General features: G+C 37.7%; 1 protein-coding gene and 3 long non-coding RNA genes across 5 annotated transcripts; 1 reads left to right on the forward strand and 3 right to left on the reverse strand.

Moving 5' to 3' along the window:
• Positions 1–1,267: 1,267 nt before the first annotated feature.
• Positions 1,268–2,464, forward strand: LOC112173951. The gene is made up of 4 exons (XR_005801627.1): positions 1,268–1,369; positions 1,614–1,736; positions 1,843–1,942; positions 2,335–2,464. It is a non-coding gene; the product is annotated as an uncharacterized LOC112173951 (long non-coding RNA).
• A 6,035-nt stretch (positions 2,465–8,499) lies between these two features.
• On the reverse strand, positions 8,500–12,428 carry LOC112173949. The gene is made up of 8 exons (XM_024311639.2): positions 11,844–12,428; positions 11,594–11,743; positions 11,341–11,496; positions 11,142–11,261; positions 10,681–10,998; positions 10,148–10,512; positions 9,162–9,758; positions 8,500–8,951 (listed from the first exon to the last, which is right to left on the reverse strand). Exons 1-8 carry the CDS (start codon positions 12,358–12,360, stop codon positions 8,946–8,948), a joined length of 2,229 nt encoding a protein of 742 aa, XP_024167407.1. The 5' UTR covers positions 12,361–12,428; the 3' UTR covers positions 8,500–8,945.
• A 687-nt stretch (positions 12,429–13,115) lies between these two features.
• On the reverse strand, positions 13,116–16,623 carry LOC121049914. Its single transcript, XR_005801624.1, has 6 exons — positions 16,323–16,623; positions 16,108–16,240; positions 15,810–15,941; positions 14,084–14,181; positions 13,643–13,713; positions 13,116–13,326 (listed from the first exon to the last, which is right to left on the reverse strand). It is a non-coding gene; the product is annotated as an uncharacterized LOC121049914 (long non-coding RNA).
• Positions 16,624–16,997: 374 nt separating this feature from the next.
• On the reverse strand, positions 16,998–21,649 carry LOC112169413. Of its 2 annotated transcripts, none has more exons than XR_005801625.1 (5): positions 21,490–21,649; positions 21,041–21,120; positions 20,165–20,252; positions 17,352–17,389; positions 16,998–17,203 (listed from the first exon to the last, which is right to left on the reverse strand). It is a non-coding gene; the product is annotated as an uncharacterized LOC112169413 (long non-coding RNA). The 2 variants fall into 2 exon arrangements; XR_002924653.2 differs by having other exon boundaries at positions 17,352–17,399.
• Between the last annotated feature and the right edge of the window lie 3,977 nt (positions 21,650–25,626).

A 25,626-nucleotide genomic window follows, 5' to 3' on the forward strand; every position in this document is an offset into this window, starting at 1 on the left:
TTGGATGGAGTCGATCCTGATCAATGTTGTTGGGTGGAATGTAACAACATAGCTTGGGATCTGGGTTATAGAGTGAGGCCAATTTCTTATTGGTACAAGCTATCTAGATGTGCAAAAACTGAGGGTTTTCATAGAATAGATAACGATACAAATGCTATAGAGATGACTAAGCACATACCACCAAGAAAGAGGGTAATGCAGCTATTCATAACTGGGGGTGGTCCAAGAAAGATCAAAGAGGCTGAGCTAGAGGATGAAAAACCAAAACCACAAGATTGGCATAATCCTCTGAACCTATTATTGCCATCAGAACTTACTAGAATGAATAAAGAGGAAGTGAATAATGGTGTGGAAAGTAGGGGTGGCCTCGCGAGACCGAAAACCGAAAAAAACCGCACCGAAAGCCGAACCGAAGCCGAACAAAACCGCACCGAAAAAAACCGAACCGAAAAAAAAAAACCGCACCGAACCGATTCTGTTCGGTTCGGTTTTCGGTTTCGGCCCCGTAAAAACCGAACCGAACCGAATTACTGTTCATATTTCACAAAACGACGTCGTTTTGTTTTAGGGATCAGAAAACCCTAATGTCGTGATATAAATAGTTTATCGCAGCCTCACTTCTGACTTCGGTTCCTCTCTCAGACTCTTCTAGTTTAGGCTCTCTTCCTCTATCACGCAGCCACATCGCACCAGATCAGACACCGATCAAGGCCGCCAAACCTTGCCATAAGGATGTCGTCGTCACCAGCGTTATCAACTACATCATCTGGTGATGGGTTCGTCAACACCATCAACATCGTTCTCGGCCGACGCTTTAGTCGAGTATAGGCCTGGCCAGATCAGAAGAGTCTCCCGCATCCCCAATGAACATCTTCGCACAAAGGTACCATCTTATTGAAATTTCTGGACCCATTTACAAATTTGATGTTATTTCTCAATTGGGTGAATTCCCATTTCTTCTCTTCATCAATCCTCATAGTTTTCTTGTCGTCGTCAAGAACACAAGATCACCAAGGAGTGGAAGGTCGTCAGTTCTCTCAGTTTTCTGTTCGTCTCTGGTTTCCGCTGCAGCTCTGGTCATCCAGGCCTTCAAGGAGCCGGATCCCGACCGCAAGAAGGTCAACAACATCGAGCACAATGACCTGAGCGGGACCGATGTTCTGACTGCACCCTTCTTCTTCTTCATACTCCCCAGATCTGGAGCCTCTTTCTCTCTCTATCTTTCTCTATCTCTCTTTGTATCTGTATATATCTATAGATCTCTCTCTCTCTCTCTCTCTCTCTCTCTCTGATTCTTGTTGATATTGATAGTTTTGTATTTCGTGAAAACTTAGATGAAGGTGAGACCTCAAGAACATCCTTGGCGCTGGTACGTTTTTGCTTTCTGTGATTTATTTGCTTATTGTTTGGTTAAACATAGGCCCAAAGTTTGGGGCTTTATGATTGATTAGTGCTCTCAAGTACTCTCTCTATTTCTCTCTATATTTGTATATATCTATAGATCTCTCTCTCTGTTGATTATGATTGATGTTAACAGTTTTGTGCAGTACCAAAATTGTTTGAGGATCAAATTGTTCAATTACTTGTGCGATCTAACTGAATTGATTGATCAGGTGATGTGGGCTTTTTCCATATATTTGGAAGCAGTCGTCAGTCGTCACACTTCCTCAACTGGTGCTGTTGCGAAGGACAAGAAATATTGACAACTTAACAGGGCAATATGTAGTCCTCCTCGGGTAATTACTCCGTTTAAATTTTTGTTTTTTGAATTCAAGAAGTATTGACAACTTAACAATAGTCACTACATGACTAACTTTATATCTCTTTCGCAATGCTCTGTAGCTTGGCCTATTTTTGAAAGATCTTACTATCTCTATTGATAGCTTATGGTTCAGCAACAATGGGACAGCTCTATTTCTTTCACATGATTCTCATTAAGAAGGTAGCTAGTTACTTTTCAATCCACAGCATTGGACGTGTTTGTTTTCTAGCATATTTGCTTGGATCATATTGTAGGATGAGTGGTTGTCGTACATGTGTTCAAGGTGTTATAAATTGTTGATGCTCGTAAGTTGTATTTTCTTAAATGGTTATGTTCTGCCTTTAAACACAAAGGTAGCAGGTTATGTTTGCCTTTGGATGCTTGTGGGTATGATATATGGCTACTAGTTCAAGTTGAAGTAGTTCCAAGTGCTTATGCTTAATTGTAGGTGTTATTGAATGCTTGAGTCTGCCACCTTCAATCTTCTGTGTTCCTGGTTTCTGCTATAGTAGTTACCAGTAATAAACCCATTTCATTTTAATGTTTTACTACTTTTTGTGGGTGCAATGCAGGCCATCCTGCCACCAGATCTTGAAGAGAACCTGAGGCTGAGATGTAAGGGCAGTAGGGCCACCATTCATGCACTTCGGCTCCGGTAGGAGAGGGATATATATATATATTTTTTTGGGGTTATTCAATTCTTGGGATAGTTTGCTCTTTTTATTTTTATTCTTGTTTTGTTTTGTGGCTCCAATGGCCTGGTTTTTAATTGTCTAAAAGGCTCCAATGGCCTTGGACTATATTGTTGGTGGACATTATAAATTTTGGACTCGGTTCTTTATTTTGAAGCTTTGAAGTTTGAATTATATGGACTATGGAGTATAGAACTATAGATTATTGTCTATTGAAGTACAAAGTATGCATTATTAAACTTGTAAAATCATTGTTAGGTTTGAAGAAACAAAAAACTTATCGAGTTGCAATACCAGAGAGGTAGAAATAAAGTAGTAAAAATCTGTTTTTCAAAAAAAAAAAAAAAAAAAAAAAAAAAAAAAAAACCGAAACTGGGCCGAACCGAACCGAACCGTTCGGGTCGGTTCGGTTTTCGGTTTCAACTTCTCAAAAACGCAAAACCGAACCGAACCGAACCGAGTCTAACTTCGGTTCGGTTTTCGGTTTAGGCCCAAAACCGAACCGATCGGAACCGAACCCACCCCTAGTGGAAAGGATCCAAGTTATGGCTGATTTTGAAGTGTCTAAGAATGATGAGTTGGCTATTGTCAAAGTGTCACCAAATGGTTTTGTGGGAGATACTAATGATGTGGTAGAGAATGACTATGCTATAGAGAATGATGATGTCGAAGGTTATGTGGCAGATGATGACTTATTAATGGAAAAAAGTGCAAAAGTTAAGAAGGCTGTAAAAGGCAAAGCTAAAGTTGTTGATGGAGACAAATCTAAAAAAGCTAAGGGAAGAAAGAGTGCAAAAGCAAAGCAATACAACACTCGATTCAAGGGAGAGAAATCATTTGAAGAAGTTGACTTGGAAGATCAGACAACTAATGAGGAAGACAAAGAATTCTTTATAGAGAGTGATTTTGAGCAGAACAATGCAGATGATGAAATCTTCTTTGAAGAGGAGATAGAAGAACCAAATGCCATTGAAGAGTTTGCTGAAATGGGTTATGCAGGAGAGATCTCTGATGATTTTAAGGGATCAGATGAGGATATCACCAATTGTGAAGGATCTGAAATTGAGGAAGACGAGAATGGGAATTGGATTTTTGTTAGAAGCAAGAAAGAAAGGAAGTTTAAGAAGTTCAACAAAGAAACTGACATGAAAAATCCAATTTTTGTGATAGGAATGACATTTCCAGATGCCAAGACTCTCAGGGATGCAATTAGAGAGTACTCTATCATTAACAGGAAGAAGGTATGGTTTGAACTCAATAGGAAAGATAAAGTCCAGGTCAAATGTGGTTGGAGCAACCGTTCGAAGAAAAAGAACAAGAAAGACAATGGTAATGCATCCCAGAAGAAAAAAAACCAAAAAAATGATTGCTGCAATGTATCTCAAGAGAACATGGGGAGAGTTGTGTGCCCTTGGAAGCTGTATGCAAGCAAATATGATGATGAACACCCAAACTCTTTGATGATTAAGAGTTTGATTGATGACCACAAATGTGGTGGGGTGCGTAGAGTTTATCATTTGAGCTCTACAAGGATGGCAAAAAAATATGTGCATGAATGGAGGCTCAATCCTAATTGGACAGTTGAGGGATTTCAAAAACAAGTTTCTAGCGATTACGGCATGTCTATATCACAACAGATGGTGTATAGAACAAAAAACAAGGCTGCAGAGTTGAATGCAGGTGCTTATAGGGACCAGTACAACAAACTTGAGAGTTATGCAGCTGAGATAAGAAGATCAAATCCTAATTCTTCTGTTTACATACACTCAGAGATGGAGGGCGATGTCTGAAAATTCAAAAGGATTTATATATGTTGGGATGCATGTAAAAAAGGATTTCTTGCTGGATGTAGGCAGCTGATAGGGTTTGATGGCTGCCACATCAAAAGTGCATACCCAGGGCAGTTATTGTCAGCTGTGGGGATAGATGCCAACAATGGCATGTTTCCAATTGCTTATGCAGTTGTTGAACTTGAGAACAAAGAGACATGGATGTGGTTCATGGAATTGCTAGTCAGAGATTTGGAAATTGTTAATGATACAAGATATATTATCATTAGTGATAAGCAGAAGGGTCTCTTGCCTGCAACAGATATATTTTTTCCACATGCCGAACACAGACATTGTGTTCGACATCTTTACAACAATTTTAAAGCTGATTTTCCTGGAATTGGGTTAAAACAACTGTTGTGGGCAGCTGCAAGGGATACAACTGAATTTTATTGGAGGAAGCACATGGAGGAAATGAAGGTTGACAACTGGTTCGCTTGGGAATGGTTGGCTAAAAAGGATCCTAGAAATTGGAGCAAGGCTTTTTTTAATAGTCTCTGCAAATGTGACTTGTTGGTCAACAATTTATGTGAGTCTTTTAACTCATCAATCTTGAAGTCCAGGGACAAACCCATACTAGCTCAATTGGAGATGATTAGAATCAACCTGATGGTAAGGATGGCTAATAGGAGAAATGCAGGGGCTAAGTGGAATGGTGGTTTGGGTCCTAGAATTCAAAAAATCATGAAAAAGAAGTGTAAAAAGAGTTGCAACTACAACACAGCAGAGGGATCTCGTCACCAATTTCAAGTGACAGGGAAGGAAAACAATCATATGCAGGCTGTTGACTTGGCAAAAAGAACTTGCACTTGTAGGAAGTGGGACATTACTGGGATCCCATGCCAACATGCAATTGCTGCAATATATGTCAAAGATCAAGATCCAGCTGGATATGTCGATAGCTGCTATAGCCAAAAGAAGTATTTGGAAGCCTATGACCCCATAATTCACCCAATTGCTGGGGAGGACCAGTGGCCTATTGTTATAGCACCCTTGGAACCTCCAGCATATCGACCTCAACCAGGGAGGCCTAAAAAGGTATAATCATTGCTTGTTTAAATTTCTTGCGTGCTTAATTATTTAAATTTGCTTGTGTGCTTATACTTGTTTAAGATGTATGATATAATACTACCAACTTTTTTTCATGTTCTTAAGATTGGTTTGGTATTGTTGTGTTTATTTGTAGTTAAGAATAAGAGAACCTGGAGAAGTAGAACCACCTGCACAATCAGAAACTATACTTAAGAGGACCTTATTTATTAAAGTTAAATGTGGATTCTGTAAAATTAAAGGCCACAATGTCAGAGGATGTCCAAAGAAAAAGGCTGTGGATGCATCAAGTTCCCAACCTGATGGTTCATGTGCTCAAGGAGCATCTCAAGGTTCAGATGCTAAAAGTACTGCGACAACACCAAAAACTGGTCCAAATAAATCATCAAGAAAGTTGACTCAATCTCAAAAGCCAGCTGTCCCAAAGACAATAGGAATCAAAATGCCTCAATCTCAACCTCAAACACATCTGCAGGCAAAGGTAATAATGCTATAGTTTATGCTAATTGTTACAATTAAAGTATACTTAATTTTTGGTTTATTATTGAAAACAAGATGTGTACTCTCACTTTTTTAGGTGAGCGGAGCTGCAAAGAAACCAAGACAGACCAATGTCTCTTCCTCGCAACCATGTCAGAAGAAGTCATGGAAATGAACAAATAAATGTAGTGGAGCATGTTCAGTTATAAGCACAAAGAAGTGATGGAATGGTGGGAGGATTTTAATTATTCCTTCTTCTTCTTTTTTCTTTTGATGATCATCACAGTATTGATCTTTTTGTTATAGACTTGTGTTTTATTTGGTGATTTCAAGGGTTATGATGATAGTGATGATCTTTTTGGTAATGGACTTGCCTTGAACCCTTTTTTTTTTTTTTTTTTTTTTTTTCTGTTTCCAATGATAATAGACCTTTAATTATTGTTGTATTTGAGATGGATTGTTCAAGTGTTCAGTGTCTATTGATTTGGCTTGGGCTTAAAAATGAAAGAAATGGAGCCAATTACCTATTTTTGGAGGGAATTGTCATGAGAGATCCATGTGAGGGTAACAACGTCATTTCCTCTAATAAATGAGACATGTGCAACTCACATGTCATTTTTGGCCGGAATAGTGACCGAATATGGTTTCAGGTACCATTTAAAATGAAATCGAAAAGTTCGGGTACTGATTGTGATCAAAATTGAAGTTCAGGGACCATCAATAAAATAGAGGATAAGTTTAGGTACCATTTGTGATAATAACCCTTAATTAAGATATAATTTTATTTTCATGATACAAGTAGCACAATTGCGAATAAACAACAGTAGAAGTGCAAGAAGAAGCATACCATAGCCGTATGTCTTCCACATTCCTTGACTGCATGCTCAATTTAAAATACCTTCAAGATTAGTGTCATAAATAATTAAATCCAGAGCAAGAAAGTCCCTCAAAAACCCGATAGAACATAAGTTGCTTTTCGTAAGAACACATTTCTACATTGGTAATCAAATTGGGCATAGAAATTGTAGTGGTGCTTATTGCTTCAGCAGAATTTGGGTAAGAACACATTTCTACATTGTTAATCAAATTTAGGAACAAAGTGCTCTGTTCATACAACAAACACCACAAACTAGGTATAAATTAAACATGCCTATGTGAAATTGTATATTAAACTAGCTACAATCTGTATCTTCTAAACTTCTAAAATGCCCATGTGAATTGTTTATGAATTAAACATAAAATCAGGGTTTTCATAACAAAACTGAGATAAAAGCATGAAAAAGAATTAACAGCGATCGACTTTTATTAGCACCATCAACATAAAGAATTCCAGTTAAGCTAAGAGATGCTCACCCAAAAAGCTACAATTCTTACAGAAGTAACAAAAGCTTTGGCTCCCTTAGATTTATCAGGAGTGGAACTGTGAGAAGTGTCCACATTACTAATGCCATCATATATATGACTGAGGATGAATCCCCTCGCCAAAGCCAATACGACTTTTCATATAAACTGCATAAAGATCCCTAATTTGGGTGAAATTTATGATTTTCAGTTGCATGATCTCAAAAATTTTGTTGATGAATGAAGAATGATAAGAGTTACCTGAAGTGGATACATCATCGTCCTGTTCAGTTGCTCTAGAACACACAATTGGCAGACTGTCGACCATGGCCACCACCTACAATCCAAATTCAATGAATACAAATATGTAAAATGGAGGATGGCCATCCCACTATTAGCTAGAACAGCAAATTGAAGGAAAGAGAAGGGAAAGACATGTGTGGTGGCGAAGAACAAGATGGTGAATACAGTGAGGCCTACTCCATTTTGGGGCTGGGGATCGTGATAAAACCCTAGGAAGGTCTGAGTTGAATTTCAAGGGAATGTGAATGCCGTTGTTGATGACTGAAGCCCCGCCCATGGCTAAGAGGAAGAGAATTGGTGCCAAATTCAAATGGGAAAGAGGAAGAGTAACCTTGTGTTGTAAATTACTGCCCGGCAACAGGAGCCCATCCCAGCACTGCAATAGATAGCATCACTGTGATCCCTGGAAAACCTAGAAAGAAAACCGAATCGAAATTTTATTTGGGGCTCCAAACCATCCTACCAAATCAAATCGCACAATAACGAAACTATAATTGACGAATATGAGCGAGGAAAGGAGAAAACAATGGCAAATATCATTTTCCATGGAGGTTGATTTCTGGTGGAGGCCGAGGTTGAGCGTCAAAGAGCAGGCGAGCAGTTGAGACGCAATTGTTCAACTATTTTACTTATTTTCTAAACACCAGCACTGGACGACGTCATATTCTTTTCCGCTTTCAGTGACAAAAATAGTTGTCCCCCATTTTGATAATTTTGTCTCTGAAAAAACAGTGAATTATGTTTCTTTAAAAGACTAAACTTTAGCGACAATATCAAAATATCATCACCCATGACAGGTTAAGGAGATGAAATCTAGGTTTGTCACAAATAGTTTTGTCTCTAAATGGGTAATTTCTTGTAGTTAAAGTAAGAGCAGTGACAGTGTCATGAGTGGTGAGAGTTTAGATTCGTTTCATTGTGTGCCATTTTTAAGATCATGATGATGATGAGGAAATAGACTCGGCGCCAACACCATTTATTTACATAATTGATAGCTGCTTTGAACAAGCTGTCTCCAATCATACATTGTTTTCTTTGCTAAAAAAAGAATCATACATTATTGTAGCATTTCTTTTTTCTTTTTCTTTGCCTATTCTGATGTCATCATGATGATTGATGTAAGGTCGGGTAAAACCAAAAACTATTTGGAATGAAGTTAATATCGCCTGGAAAACAATCTGAACAAGCCCCTTTTTTCAGCAGGCTCTAAGCTTGCATGTTTCATGTCCTTCGCGGGCTTTGGGCTCTAAATTACAATAGAGATCTTACAAAGTTACAAAAGACATACTTTTTTTTTTTTGGTCGATAATGAGAATTCATTAAGCCACAAGGGCAAGCAAAGAGGCATACAACCAAGAAAGCAACACTCAAGAAAAACAAAAGACACACTTGGTGCATCAAAAATGCTAATAGTGAGAGTGGACTTTTGACTTTTTTTGATGACTTTATATGTAACTCAAAGATCGACATTTTCTAAGTAATCAACGATCAGTCCTGTAATAGACCATTAAAAACAAAAACCGATTAGTTATAAAATATGCACAAAAAATTATATAAAATGAAAATGAAAATTATAGTAATTGCTATGATATATGGTCATAATGAACATGTCCTAGCACACGAAACCTAACTAATACTAAAGATGCATGCAAAAATTACTAGATGAGCCCTGCATTATCAATGGGTTAAAGAGGAGCTATATACCTTGTAACTCCGCTGCGGCACCTTCTTAAACGTAGCCCACACCAGATCAACGTACAACGGAAACTGCGCTATGGCGAAAAACGACACCGGCAAACACGTTATTGCATAAACCGGAAACGCCGCGTATTTCAGCTCATCTTTCAGCACGAAGAAGTGTCCGGCGCAAAAAGATACCAGCATTGCAGCGATGGACACAAAGAGCGACGTCAGGCCAAAAAGGAGCTTCCTCGGCAGCTCTTTCCCGAAGTCCCTCTCCTGGTACCGTGATGTCAGAATGGCCAGGAACATCACCATTGCCGTGACGGAGAAGCAAAGGGCGACGAGGGAGGCGATGCTGAAGACGTCGAAAGACGGCTGGTTTTCGAGGGTGGGCTTGCCGTTTTCCTCTCTTGTGCCGCCGGGGACGGTGGATGCAGTGGAGAAGGCGACGGCGGCGATGAGGGCGGCGACGACGGAGCACGATTGGGAGGTTTTGGCCAGCCAATCGCCTCCATCTTTAACGATCTCGGTGTGGGTTTCGGTGAAGATGTCCCTTGCGGTTTGGCTTTTCTTGTTGTAGCGGACGAAGAAGTGGAACGGCATTGAGTTTTTCACGAACTGCACACGAAGTGTCCGACATAAGTACTCAATGAGTTTTAAGTTTTTTTTTTTTTTTTTTCATTTCGGTAGTGGAATATGGGTTGGTCTATAATGCATTAATAAACTGATACATCAATGGATTAGTTCATTTCATATGTAGATTAGTTTGAGATCAAGCCATGTTAGTCTTTCTATGCATGAAATCATTTTACATTTTTATGAAATTAGTCCACTTGCCGTATCAATAATATTACAAGATTAGTAATCCCAATTCACCAAATTTTCACAAAATTATTTTTCTTCAATAAATTTAGAAGCATTTTATTATTTCAAACAGGTGAGATAATGAAAACACAGAATAATGAAGACCCTATGAAAGATTGGTTTGAATACTTGTTAGTTGTTACCTCATACCACTTGATTTCCCATTGCATTTGCAAGGCAGCACCTGGAATTAGCCAAGGCTTGTATTCTCCCAACTTTGCTGCAAGGTGTAATGCACTATTACCATCTTTATCCACTTTGCGGAAAACGCTATCTTTCGTGATCTTTCTCTCTAGCAAGAGTTGGTACACATGGGGTTGCCTGTTCTCCACAGCCAACAGAACTATATTCTTTTTCTGTGCATTAAGGTCATGGATGGCCACTGGAAAAAGCTCTAGGATCTTCTCGACCATTTCAGTGATGCCATTCTTCGCAGCAATCAATATCGGTGTCTCCTTCTTTTCCATTTCAGGGGTTTTATTCTCCTTCACTTCTGGCGGCAGTGACCCTATGTACGTACATAGTTACATAATTTAATTACCGGCCTCTATAGCCATTTAACCAAGTGACAATCTGACATAGGCTAACTGAGTTTGGTCATAAGAAAAGTTTTTCCTTTTTGTTTCTTTTATGAACAATTGATTAATCATTGACAGAGGCTAGAGCAAGTAGTTACCTTCTCCAATGACTCCTTTTTGTTCTTGACCGTTGGTTCCGCTGTTTCCTTTGTTTTCGTTTTGTTGATCAGTAGTACTAGGACTAAGTATCATTGGTTGTTCTTCAATGCTTCCGAGGGTGATATGGTCGCCACCATCGGAAATTTTGTAAGGCTTTGTTTCATCGTCCTTGGGGGGCGATATTGTTGCTGCCTGCGGGTTCATACCACTGTCTTCATATTCATACATCGAAGCACTTTCTAGTAGCTTGTCCATGATCTGAACAGCCCATTTGTGCTTTTCTTTCTTGTTCCTTATCTTCCGTATCTCCGTAGACCCTTCAAAATATTAGAGGAAAAAGTATATATCTTGTAAGCAATTACATGATCGACTTTTACAGACATATATACTCAACTTAATGTAAGGAAATATTGGTGTAGACTCATCACCAAGATACCATAAGATGGGAATGCTGCCATACCTAGTCCAAGAACAATCAGCATTGCCTTTGATAAAAGCTTGACATAATCAAAGCAGGCATTGTAATGACCTGGATTTCCTCCTTTAGGTTCAGGGTTCTCTGATTCTGTGGATCTTTTTCCTACAAGAATATTAGTTCTCTGCATTATATAGAATCCATAGGTGCTTGATGTTCAAATTGATTTAGTTAATTCACATACCTAATGCTTGAGCCATCTTCCAGAACACTAGCAAGAAGTTGATGCAGGTTTTGTAGTTTTCTGGGTATTCTGCAGCCTTTTCAGAGTTAATTGTATTAATTACCCGGTCATGGAAGTGATGTGCTTCTTCCACCTTCAGCTCATCGACCAATATACCTTTGAGATAACCATACAGAAGAGTGATAAGCAGTTCACTTAATACACCAGATCTGGAATCATTTGATCAATCACTCTACAGTTAATTTGTACTTACAGTGGTAAATGATTTTGCTCCAAGGTCTAAGGTAGCTACCACTTTTGAAAGCGGAAGGCTTACTCGCCAGAAGATGGAGAGGGGAAAACCCAACTTCATTAACAGAATTAACAAGATCTTTATACAGGGCTATTATGTGAAATGCCAAATCTGTGAACCACAATTCAGTTTGTTATTTCATATCATCAGAGTACTTAGAGAGCTCATATAGTCATAAACGAAAGGGATCAAATTTAGTGCTGATACTTACCAAAGTAGTCCCCAGCAATTGCACAATGCAAGATAGTCTCTCCATCCTCCCTCCTACAGCAACTGTAGTTTGGCTGAGACTCGCCCGGAGTACAAATGCAGTGAAGACACAAGAAGGCATCTTTTTTACCATGGAGAGCAGCCAAGAAGAGAGGGGTCTCTTTATCTTTGTTGAGAATACTAACCAAAGAAGGATGATCTTTGGCAATGCATTCGCACATTCTCAAATTCCCCTGTGCTGCAGCAAAATGGAGAGGGGTGTTCCCTCGCTCATTTTGGATTTCCAGCTCCTTTTTGGAAACCAGCTTTACTAGTTTCTCAACATGTTCCTCTTGGCCGTCCGACACTGCTATGTGCAATGCTGTGTCACCTGACTTGGTGATCCTTGCCCTGAGAGCCAGCTTGTTTTCCCTATATGCTTGGACAACTTCTTCCCACTGGCTTTTCATGGCCATGTTGAACAAGTATTTCTTGATGCTGTCACTGTCCATGCTCATGATTTTTGTGGCAGAAGACATTTCTTCACTTCAAGCTAGCTATAAGTGGACAGTGGCAACTAATACTGACGTTTGTGCACGTATTTATCTACACATAAAGGACTGAAAGAATAGTATTCAGTATGCCTCTTAAGGGGCCGGCCTATGAGACTTGCATTCCAAGGAAGTTTTGTATTCCTGTTCCAATGCATTTCATGCTAGAATCTTATCATTGCGCCTTCTCTTTATCAGCTAAATGATAGTGTGAATTTTTTATTGCAAGGCAATTGCTATGTGCTAGGTTAATTACCAATTGCCAGATATACAACAACAGAACATCGATCACTCTAAAAGTCCCTAATCTCATCTTCATTATAAGAACAAAGAGCATATTGTACTCTTGCATGTGATTCATGACTCCATGAGGGGACCAGCTGCTGCAGGCTGTGGCCGGCGAAGAAAGCAAAGGATCACAAATTCTCTCTTTAGTTACCCTTTTACTTTGGCTGGTTATTTATCTCTATCCCTTACACTTCATTACGTGGCCTCCTCTTTATTCCATTCTTTTGCCACCCTTTACACTTCCTTACTCTTACTAGCGCAACACACGTGTTAATTACAATTTTTCTTCACACACAATAATGCAAAATGCACAAAAAACTCATGCCTCAACAGGCTCAAAGCTTGAAAGCAGTACTGCACGTTTGCTCCTGACGTCTTCTCTATTTTAAAGATGGTGTTAAAATAGGGTGCATAATTTAGTAATGTTCTTTTAGATATATCGACCAAATCAACAATAAAAGGAATGAGAAAACTCCATTCAGCAATGTTCTTTTAGTCAGACAATTTAGCAACCTTTAAACAAGTCAACTAAGGAAGAGGAAAAACTAATACATTTCTCAGGTGCCAATTGAATTTGCACCTTATCACAAGAACCAGATTTATCTGGCAGCGGGCAACACCAGCGCACTAGCTTGCTCCTTTGAAAATGCAGAAGTGAATGCTTCCCTGTCAACATGTACATACACACCCATTGTAAATAGTCAACTTCAACCGATTTTCCAAAGCCAGCAACAAGGTTAAATCTTAAAACAATGAACCAGACACTATAAACAGTATTGACAATCAATAGTTTGACCGCAAAACCAATTTGAAAGGTAAAGTAACAATATCTAAGACATCAGGAACCTGTTTCCATCCCACATGAGAAAGGTATAGTAACCCCTGCATTTATGAAACTACATATATCTGGGAACCAATGTGATGAAGATGCTGGATTAGTGCCAAAACAAAAAGAGATATGAAAAGCAGTCATATCAAATACCTCATAAATTCAAAATGCAAGCTCTCATTCTCTTCCAAGCAAAACTAGACTACTCGTCTACGCTTATTGTCCTGCACGAAAAAACCCCGAACCATTATTAAGCAAACTAAGCTTAGACAAAGTAAAATTTCCCCATTTACATTTTAGATACATGCATCAGGTTCCCACAAAAAAATATCACTTAAAACTAGAGAAAGACAAAAAGTATAGAGCAAGACAAAGATTCACTTGGCGACGACAAAGAAGGTAATCACTGCACACAAACTATTGATACCCATTTTAGCTACATTATACAATTTTTTTTTTACCCATTGTAGATAAATTTGATCATAAATAAGGTTGGTAAATGGAAGACATAAGATTGGTGGTCACTTATTGAGACTAACAAATAAAAAGATGGGACTTATGGAGAATGATATAAGGATAGCAAGATAAGTCAACCTGCTTTCCACGAGACCCAGTAATTGCTAGTTGCAAGAAACCATCATGATACTTCTTCGGCTTCTGAGTTAGCTGTGTGGTGTACAAAGCCTGCCATTCTACATAGTAAAGGGTCAACGGTTAGAAACAACTTTTAAAAGCCGGTGAAGACTGGAAAACAATTAATCCATGGACATACTATGACACTATTGAAACACATGAAAAAGTAGAAGCTCGCAGTAAAGCATAAGACTTATAAACCGCTGCCAGTGTAGAAATTACAAATTTCTATAATGCTTAGTTAAAGAAACTTTTTTATATAAAATAAGCTACAAACTCATTTCAAATGCCATCCATGATCCATTTACTTTACAAAGACATATCTGTTTCCTAATTAGGGTTTCTTAATACATTTCTTAATTATTTTTATAAATGCATGCATATGATGTTATTTCGATTCCTCAAAAATATTTTCATTGATTTAATTAGCGTAAAGATAGATGTGATTTTAAAAGATGGACAAAATCTTAAAATTGCAAACTACTAGAAAATTAACTGTAGAACAACCCTAGCGGTAGTGGCATATATTTTGATTCAATTCTACGGTTTCTACTTGTTGATTCAATTGTGAATCCACGTTTTTGTGCTCATTATAGTTTATTGATTTGATATATACAGATATAGATAAGCATTGCTGTCCAGTCGCATGCATCTTGTTCTATTTCTTAAAATCAATTTGGCTGGACTCTTGTGTACATTTCTGGAGTTGGTATAGAATGATCAATACGATATATTCAGTATTTTGTATTTACTATTATAAATATTTGATCTGGAATCTTATATATCATTACTATAAGCAGGCAGATCATTAGGGATTAGGATATGTATAAGTACCTGCAGTTCCTATATCTAGCCATATATGTGGTTCAGGTTCTGGTTAGCTTGAAAATGAAAGGTCCTGTACGTGTAAAATGTAATCCAAATGAGATTTTTCTAGGTAGCTTTTGTGTGGTGTTTTATGTATAAACATTTTATAGCTGCATGCGTGCAACTTTTCTAATAAAAAAGAGACTTCTATTTTGCTTTTGGTCAAAAAAAGAAAAGAGAAAGATTTCCATATCTTTATATATGCATGTATCAATTAAGTAACATCAAGACTACTTCAATCAAATTCAGAACAGTTTCATTTGACTACTGAGGAAGACATATAATTAGATTATATATTTTAATTTTCTGTTATTTGAAAAATTCTTTGCATCTGTTTTTATTTCATGTTTACACAAATAGTTGCAAGCTCATACAACTTATATGTAAGAAAATTATTTAGAAAAGACCATCTAGAAAGAAGACAACTAGCTCATCTTAAATTGGTTGACCAGTAATAGAAAACAATAGTTTGCAAGACGAGATAAGCAAATATACATGTAATTAATTCCAAATTTACAACAATTCACATATACGAGTAATCGCACTAATTACCAATGATTCAGAAATCTGGATCACTGATAACAAAAATAAACATTGCTAAGATCTGTAAACAGTCAACACAAACTCTTAGATCTGACTAGAAGACTGATAACAAATCCAGTTGACTAGAAAACTCAATAACAATACAATTCACATATACAGCCCTTTTCTTCCTGGCTCTGCAACATTTAAAGCATTTTTAAATGGTTTAGCAGCACTTTAAAGAGTGTTCTCCAGCCACTTTAGGCAAAACATTACAGCAATGCCATTGGATACTCACCTGATTCTGAAAATAAACCAGAAAAGCTCGAACGGTCTCCCTATATATAGGGCTTTGTTACTCCTGTCCAGAAGGAGTGCTCTCTCCTTCCACAATGTCATACTTTGACTCAATACCCCGCCACAGTAACACCTGGCAAGTAAATGAGAGTAATTTAGGAAATATAATTACATCACCCAGAGTAAAACAAAGCAGACAAGAAACCAACCATACATTTCCATCACACTTGACAATATGCTCATCATTTCAAATGCAAATCCTAAATAACATGATTCCTAATACAACAACAAAGTCTCACCATTCAGATTTGGCTTGCCGTGCATCAAGTGGTAAACGATGACCAAGCAATTGCCGGACGGCGACCGCCTCGGAGGGGGTTTTACCGGCCAATCTCATGCATCTGGACTGTGTATCTCCGACGGCCGGACCACCTAATCCACAATAAACACCTCTAAATCAATAATCCCCAAACAGAAAACGCATTCAATTTTGAAAAGAAACACTAGGCATTACCGAGGACGCGGACAATCTGGGCGACGCGAGTGGTGAGCTCCTCGACGAAGGGGGTCTCTCCGGAGATGAGGAGGGAAGGCTGGGCGGCGGGGATAGGGTTGGGAGTGGAGGGTCGACATGGAATGGGATCTGGTGCAGGGAAATTGGGGAAGAGAGGGAGAGAAGGCTTCAGATATATTTGGCCAAAAAATTTCAAGGAGAGGACGCCATTATTGCAAGTTTAATGGCGTGCGTAAACTGCATTTCAAATGTATCACTCACGGCGTTCTTTTATTATTCTTCCTAAATAATATTCATTCGCGTCGTAAATTATCACTTTTCCTGTAGTGAGCTATTTTAAAGATATATATATATATATATATATGGTTTCAAACTTGGGGTGCATACTGATCTATGCATGCACGCACAGTACATTTGGTGTTGGGCAGAATGGTAGCAAACTCGAAACTCTTGATCCAAAAAAATAAAATAAAATCAGCAAACTTGATCTAAACGTACTCCATCTAGCATTAAATGGTAAGCTTGAGATAAACATAGCACAAAAGTTGCTAGCAGTAAATTTATTAATTTAACGGAATACATATCCATTGCAATATGTGACGGATATAATAATAAATAGTTAAAAACACCGGCCTCAAAGCGGATCCGTAGCAGTGCTTTGTAAAGGAACCTTGCTATAGTTAGCCCTAACTAGAAAATGCACCCGCGCGATGCTGCGGGAATATGAGCAATATTGTTTGATTCGATGCTACTGAATTTAGAAACATTGTTATAATACATTGCTACATTATATATTATATCCTAACAACAGTAGGTGTTTGTGTACAAAGTCTGATTCGTCATTTGCAACAAATGATAAGTCCTCCGAAATTTCAGCTGAGCTGTTGTAATTGGAAAACACAGTAATTATGTCAATCAATAAGAAAGAGTGATTATTTGGTTCTGTAAATTGAAATCATTGAAATGGTTTTGTATGGAGTAAGCACAAACATTAATCAATGAGGCATTGGAATGTAGAGATGAGGTTACCTATAAACAACCCAGTTGCATATGACGTGATCAGAGCTCTGCAAAATACTGATGTGAAGTGAAACGTAGAGTGCAATGAGTGTTGAGATATTTAGCAATTTGAGTATACTATGTTATAAGATAGGAATGTAACTGATTTCAAGAATAACTAAAAATAGGAATCAAATTCTCGAATTATCAGAAACACAAAACGGACGAAATCAGAAACTATAAATGGTGTTACTTTGAATTATCCTCATCAATCCTCCAGTTTTGAGTTTGAATTAGTTATTGACCAAGCTATGAACAGTAACAGGCCGATGTGATCCTAATTCGAGAATTAAAAAGTATTAATTGTAGTGACTAAATTAAAAAGTATTAACGGAACTTCAATCGTAACAGGCCGATGTGATCCTAATTCGAGAATTAAAAAGTATTAATTGTAGTGACTAAATTAAAAAGTATTAACTGAACTTCAATCCTCCAGTTTTGAGTTTTGTTTTTGCCTCTTCTCACTACTATTCTATTTCATCTGTCAAAAGGCAAAGTCCAGAAAACGATCCTAAACTCAAAACTAAATCCAAAATTGCAGAAATAACATGTTAGTTAATTGTACAAAAACTAAGCACCCTATTCAATACAAAAGCATATATATAAACGATCCCTAAATTTATCCACTCATCAATCCAGTCGTAAGGTGCAAACACCAAATTTCACTTAATGAAAAAAAATAGCACTATCTAGTTCTGGTTTGACTCTAACCTATACGTAGTACTAATTCTATGTTGCTCCTCTTCTGGAGGAGAGCAAACAATTTCGCCAGTCTTATAAATCTTCTTACAGAAATTATCAATAAAACCACCAATTCCAATTTCAACAAACCAAAACCAAATTGCTCACCTTTTAATGGTATTTATAAAGCTGCAGGAATATATATCTTTGAAAGTAACTGTTTGGCTCTAATTTTGTTGCAGCTGGTCAACAGTCTCTTTTCTGCGCGGGCGTGCCAGCACCGTTCGGGTGAGGTCGTCGGGGGTGTCCCTTGACCTGACTTCTTTCAAGCAATTGTGGACGAGGAGAGCACCAACCTCGTCGTGGGATTCTTTGTGCCTCGTGGCGAGGACTTTTGCTGAGCTTCTTGAAAATCACAATCGATACTCGATGTTGTAGATCGAGCAGAGCGAGAACCACTGGGAAGTGAGGAGAACTTGCTAAAGCGTGACTTTAGCTTGGCTGGGTTGCTAGGGCGTTACCCTTGCTTGGCTGGTTCTGTAACCGTTGTGGTCGCGGCACTACCGTCGGCTCCCGAGGAGACTAGGACCGAAGTACGTTGACAGAGGATTTGGTGGCACTGAAAGTCGGCTTCTAGGAAGACTAGGACTAGGAGTGTGATCACCGGTAAGAGAAAGAGAAGGAGAGGAGTTGCTCTTAGAGAGGTTGCTCTAGAGAGAACTTAGATCATCTTAGAGATGTTTTGATGTTGTGAATGTGTCTTTGTGGTCGTGGTACTACAATCGGCTCCCGAGGAGACTAGAACCGAAGTACGTTGACAGAGGGTTTGGTGGCACTGAAAGTCGGCTTCTGGGAAGACTAGGACTAGGAGTGTGATCACCGGTAAGAGAAAGAGAAGGAGAGGAGTTGCTCTTAGAGAGGTTGCTCTAGAGAGAACTTAGATCATCTTAGAGATGTTTTGATGTTGTGAATGTGTGTTTTAGAATGAGAGGAGAAGGTGTTTATATAGGGAAGAAAAAGAAGAGTGAAATGATGAGTGGAAGAAAAATAATGAAAGTGGAGTATGAAAGTGATTTGTAAAATATGGAAAAGATAGAGAAATGATGAAATGAAAGCAAAGCATGAAGGTGCAGAAACATGGAAGTGGTGATGATCTATTAAAGAGATTGTAGTAGAAAAATATATCCAAGGAAAAAAGAAAAGCATCTAGCTTTCTTCATGTGGGTAGGAAACATGAACATGTGAATATTGAGCTGGTTTTAGGTCAGTTTCTGCCCCTTTATTCCTTCAATTATTTCTCCAACAAGACTTCAGAATGAGCCTTCGACTTCTTCATAAAAAATGTTTCACTATGAGTGTAGATCATCCTGAAAAATTTTCAGAGCTTTATTCCATGCGGTTGGGCCGAAAATGCTGCTGGACCTCTTACAGGTCCAGTTTTCCAGTTTTGCTTCTGTAGAAAATTGGACTGATTGTTTGAAGGCCTTCCACTCAAAACTAGCTCTGGAACTCTTCATAAGAAATGATTCTTGGGATGTGGAGTATTAATCTGGAAAGTTTTAGCTCATTTAGATTTCATTTGGTTAGTCTGCCGCCCCTCCTTCCTTGTTTAGCTCGGTTTCTCCTAGCCGAAGTAGGAAAATGTGCTAAAGTTGACTTTTCATGCTTCCATGCTTCCATAGTAGGCTTTATTTAGCCTCTAAATATATATTTCGAGCTTGTCGACAATATATATCTTGAGCCACTGATATTGGCTCAATTTCTCCAACACATGCCTTGTCAGGCCAAAATGTTCATTTTGGGTCCAAACAGTAACTAATCACAATACAAAAGCAAATCAGGTTTTGAAAAAAATCAAAGAAGCAATTATAGACCCTCAGATTCAATTTATATACATGACTTTGACCAAATTCAACTTACATATATATGAACAAAATGTAAGGTATACTCCCACAGATTCTTCATGTGAAACAAATGGATGTATTCAATATTAAAAATCAATCAAGACTTTATTATCAAAGGGCAATACTCTGCATTCATGCAATTTGAATAATAATTAAAGCTTGCACAGATTGGAGATACGCAGAAGCAAGGGTACTCACAATGATAATCAAAACACGTCCATGCTCTTGATTTCAAGTAAGGCTTTTGGAAGTTAGTTTTTTTTGCAGCAAACAGCTTATCAGCAACCTAAGACAAAAGCAGCAAATTAAAGCCTCTAAATTCAGCATAGCAATTTCTCAAATGCACAGTACCAACAAAAGTTGCTTTCAAAAAACAATCCTAAGTAGATAAATTCACCATTAAGCCTATGTATGTTATTGAAAGTCAAAAACATAATTTCGTTTGGTACCAACTGTAACACCACCAAAACTTCATTAGCATAGTAACACCAAAAGATTAAGATTTTGTAATCCGAATACTTCAATGTTAGAATCAGAGAGTGAAATCAAATACCTAATAGCAACAAAAACAACCACTAAACATCATTTCAAGCCAAAGTAAATCATCCTGGAGCCAACCTAGTAATCAAGCCAAAAACAGTCCAGCTAACTTTAATATTGGTATGTGAATGCAAAGTAATGAAATATCTAGAGGCAAAAAAAAAAAAGACTACTACTCAACAAAAGTCTAAATAGCACAACGAAACTTTAATAATTTGACAATTCATTGAGTTCTACAAACTCTTTAACTGATTCTACATGTCGTTCTGTAATTCTTGTGATTTTAAAAGCAATATTTGGCTTCAATATGTGTTCTTGTTAAAAAGTTCTTGTTAAAAAGACCAAGTCCAACGATTGAGACAGATTCCTTAAGTTGCTATAAATCAATTGGAATTTGCATAACTCGCAAGACAAATAATCCCCAAAACAATATCGGTTATGATAATGACCGTCTAAAAAGGGGGTATACGTGCACTAAGAGCAATGGCAAAAAGAGGAGATTTTACCACAGATATACCCAAATCAAACACACACCTCTTCGAAAACCCAGCAACCTCTTCGACCAAAATCTTCAATCTCTCCTCTTCTTTCTCGTACGGTCGTACCCCAACGATCTACCATCAAAATCAAAAACCTTATATCAAATCCAAAGGAAAAGAAACTACCATATTACAAAACTTCACTTCAATTACCATTTCAATTAATCATATCAGCCAACTCATCAATTAAGCATAAAAACAGCAAAGCAACTAACTGAATTTAACTTTCAACAAACTCAGAATCGAAACTCTGAAATTATATAATCAAATTCAATCACCCGAGAAAACCCCCAATTCGGTAACCCTAACCGTAAAAGCTAATCAAACCCAACACAACAAAACTCAATTCCCAATTTCCGAACCCGCAATCAATAACCTGAATCAGAAGAGAACAACAAAAACCCCAACCAAAACGAAAAAACATAGAAATCTGGGAAACAATACCTTCGATACGAAACGCTCTTCTCTCCACCGATCTGAATCTCGCAGACTCCAGTCTCGTATAAAACTGCTTCGAATTCTTCTTCTACTGAATCAGAGGGGATCGAACTCGATGATGATGAGATTATGAGAACAAACTTTGGACTGTGGTAAATGATTTCGATTGTGAAACACCACCACCGTCAAACTAAAACAGAAACCATCGCGCAAGAAGGGTGTAGAAGAATGGCAAACTTGTAATTGACGGAGACAGCAAGGGCAAAAGCGCCACTTCATTTTGCACAGTCATGAACAGTTAACCGGGCTTTAGATATATGTATAATGAGATGTATATACAGTGGAAGCACGTCATTACATAAACCGGCAGCGCAGCGTGTCCGAGCTTATCTTTAAGCATAAAGAAATGCCCGGCGCAAAAAGAAACCATCATGGAAACCATGGACACGAAGAGCGAAGTCAGGCCCAGCAAAAGCTTCCACGGCACTTCCAATGCAAAATCCTTCTGTTGGTATCGAGACAAGAGAGGATGGACAGGAATATGAACGTAGACGTCGCTGAGAAGCAGAGGGCAAGAAGTGATGAGATAGCAGACACTTCAAAGGGTGGCTGGTTTCCCAAGATTGGTCTTCCAGATTCCTCTTTGATGCCGCCGGGAATGGTGGTTGCTGTCGCAAACGACACGGTGGCGACTAGGGAGGCAATAAGGGGGCAGGACTCGGAGGTCTTGGAGAGCCACTCCACCCCTTCTTGGACGAGTTTACTGTGGGATTCAGTGAAGATGTCCTCTGCCTTCTTGTTATCCCTATTGTAGCGGAAAAAGAAGTGGGCTTCCATGGAGCTTTTCACGTACTGCATGCGCGCATGCGGCATGTATATGCCACACTAATTAAGGTTACTTTTTTTATTTTTTAAGAAAGGCTAATATGGTATTAGATTAGTTTATTATGTTAGGCAATCTTATCAGCATGATAGTATTTGGTGAAACAATTCTTCAAGACATGCTTATCTTTGTTGTTGTTTGCTAATTGTTCGTTAGAAAATAAATATCCGGAATTCCGGATCCTGAACCAAGTACGTACCTCAAACCATTTCACTTCCCATTGCATCTGCAGGGCAGGGCCAACAATTAGCCAAGGTTTACTGTTTCCCAACCTCGCGGCGAGATGTAACGCACTATTCCAATCAATATCCACTTTACCGAACTCCCTATCTTTCATCAGACGACCGCTGTTTCGTAACAGTTGGTACAGATTGGTTTGCTTGTTCTCCACAGCCAACAAGACAATATTCTTTTGAATCTTTTCCTTTGAGTCAACGTCGTGGATGGCCGTTGGGAATAATTCAAGGATTCGTTCCACCATTTCAATCACACCATTCTTAGCAGCAATCAATATGGGTGTTTCCTCCTTGGTCATCCTCCCTGTATATAGATACATATATTGTTTATGCTGCTAGACACTTCAAATCGCCATTACTAAGCAAATTATAACAGTATGGCAAAAAAAAAAAAACTTTTTCTTTTCTTTAATTACCACGATACCATTGTTTCCATAATTTTGATTTGTTATCGTATTGCTGGTAATCAGTAGTACGCACTGGGAGTCATTAGTTCTCCTTCAATGCTTTCATGGGCTATGTGAACGCCACTATGGGAAATGTTGTACGGCCTTGTTTCATCGGACGATATTGGTGCTGCATATGGGTTCATACCACTGTCTTCATATTCATATGAATACATGGAAGCACTTTTTAGTAGTTCGTCCATGAGCTGAACAGCCCATTTGTGCTTTTCTTTCTTGTTCCTTATCTTCTGTATCAACGAAGGTTTATATATTGTAGTCAATTACTTGATCGACTTTTACAGAAATACACTCTTTATATATATATATATATATATATATATATATATATATATATATATATAAAGCAATATTAGTTCATCTGCGACAGCCGATTTGGAGTGACTAGCACCCACCTACAATCTCACAACTGGAAACCCACTGCCCGTCCTCTATTTCATTTTATTAATAAAAGAAAAGAAAGTACAAGAAGAGAGGGGGATAGGAACCAAAACCCCACCGGAACAAAATGAAGTAAAGATGACTAAATTTAATGCAAGGAAACTTAATGAAGTAAAGATACCATATATAGGATGGGAATTTTGCAATACCTGATCCAAAAACAATCAGCATTGCCTTTGATAAAAACTTGACACAATCCGGCGAAGAAAGCAAATTAAAGGATGGCAAATCCTCTCTTTACATTTACTTTTACTTTTATCTCCATCCTTTACACGTGGCAAACTCTGTCTACCGGTTATTTTTGGCGACCGTTTACACTTCGTTACTCTTGCCAGCTAAACATACATGTTCCCATATTCGGATATTCCTTTATACCCTTTTATATTTTGGTGGGTCCTGGAAATAACGAGGCTACCTACAAAACTGATCACTTAAAAATACACCTCGAGATATTTGACTTACAACTGACAAAATAAATAACATTATTTTGAACATTTAGATCTAGATTTTACTTAAAAACTTATACAACGTGATGTATAGGAAGTTAATATCAGACACACACACCTCAAAAGCTAGCTCAAGCAGGAGGGCAAATTCTCTCTTTAATTAGTTAAACTTTTGCTTTGGCTGGTTATTTATCTCTACCCTTTATACTCCTTTTTTTTTTTTTTAATAACCCTTTATACTTCTTTATCGATCCTCTTGAAGAGATGGGTTGCTTTCTTCTGGACAAGCAAGCATCTTAAGACAAGCTAGACGTAAACGCTATATGATCATTACAAACCTTACCAACAAAGAAAGAAGACAAAATCATTAGATTCAAAAATGGTCAAGTTCACCTAAACTTAATTTTGGAATAATTTGTTTTCTTGGGAAAATGACCTTTTCTTTTTGCACTACATGTTATATGTGGTTAGAGATTTGTCATTACAGTTTCCAATAGGATTGGAAAATGAAACTAAAATTGAAAGGGAACTGAGTGAAAATAAAAAAATAAACATAATAAGAATAAAAAATAAAAAAAACCGAACCAAAATTTAAAAATTGAACATAACCAATTCTATTTTCCTTCTTTTTTCCCTATTATGATGATTGTCCAAAGAGACATATTTTTGGTTTTAAGTTGCAAAAAACCCTCAAACTTTTTCTTTCCTGTATAGTCGAGTTAGTGATTTAATTAAATGCTTGTAATTTGGATGTAGTGACTAGTGTTACTGTTTCTCTCAAAATTAGGAGGTAGATGTAGACCACGTTTGAGATTTGCTTCGCTTTTAAAAAATCAGCTTTTGTTTAAAATTTTAGATTTTATTGTGTTTGGTAAATAAATAAAAAACAGCTTTAATTGAAAGTTATAGGTCATTGGCAGCAGATTTTAGAAGCAGCCTAGAGGTTGTTTTTAGAAGCTGTTGTGGATCAAAACACATTCTGAAGTTGTTTTATGTACTAACAGTACTTTTAAAAATATTAATTACCAAACACGAAATTGTTTTAATTCACAGCTGATTATTCTCATAACACAACAGCAGCAGTTTTTTTTAAAAGTCACAGCAATCCCAAACTAGCCTGTAAATTTCTCATGCATGATTGGGTAATTGTGGAAGACATATTACACACACCACGGTCAGGTTCAAGACATAAGATTGAATAGACACGTACACTATGTTGATGATTTATTAGAGATGGAGGCGTAGCTTCTTGATGATCTTAAACTAAGCGACTAGGCCATAAAGTCCCATCATTCCATGACACTTTGATTCTTATCCTCAAAAGCAACACATCACTGCCATTTGAGGTCAACCGAAAACTTATAGGAAAATGTTGAAATCTTGTGTATTTCATATTGGTTGTTTATATTCAACGGTATTGTTTATATGTCACAAATGTATCGTCTATACAACTATTGTAAAGAATTAGTAATTTTTATAGAGAAAAATTCACCATTAAAGTTCACATTTTGATGTCAAGGCTAACTTGATACCCGGACTCATAAAGCTATCAATGTGATATTTAAAGTCTTATATTGCTATCAACGACATATTCCCGTTAAATTTTTGTGACGTCAAGTAAAAAAAAGAGAAAAAACCAAAATAACTTTGATGTTAAATCTTATCTTATCACC

The sequence above is a fragment of the Rosa chinensis genome, chromosome 6, assembly GCF_002994745.2.
Source record: "Rosa chinensis cultivar Old Blush chromosome 6, RchiOBHm-V2, whole genome shotgun sequence".
NCBI classification, from domain to species: domain Eukaryota; kingdom Viridiplantae; phylum Streptophyta; class Magnoliopsida; order Rosales; family Rosaceae; genus Rosa; species Rosa chinensis.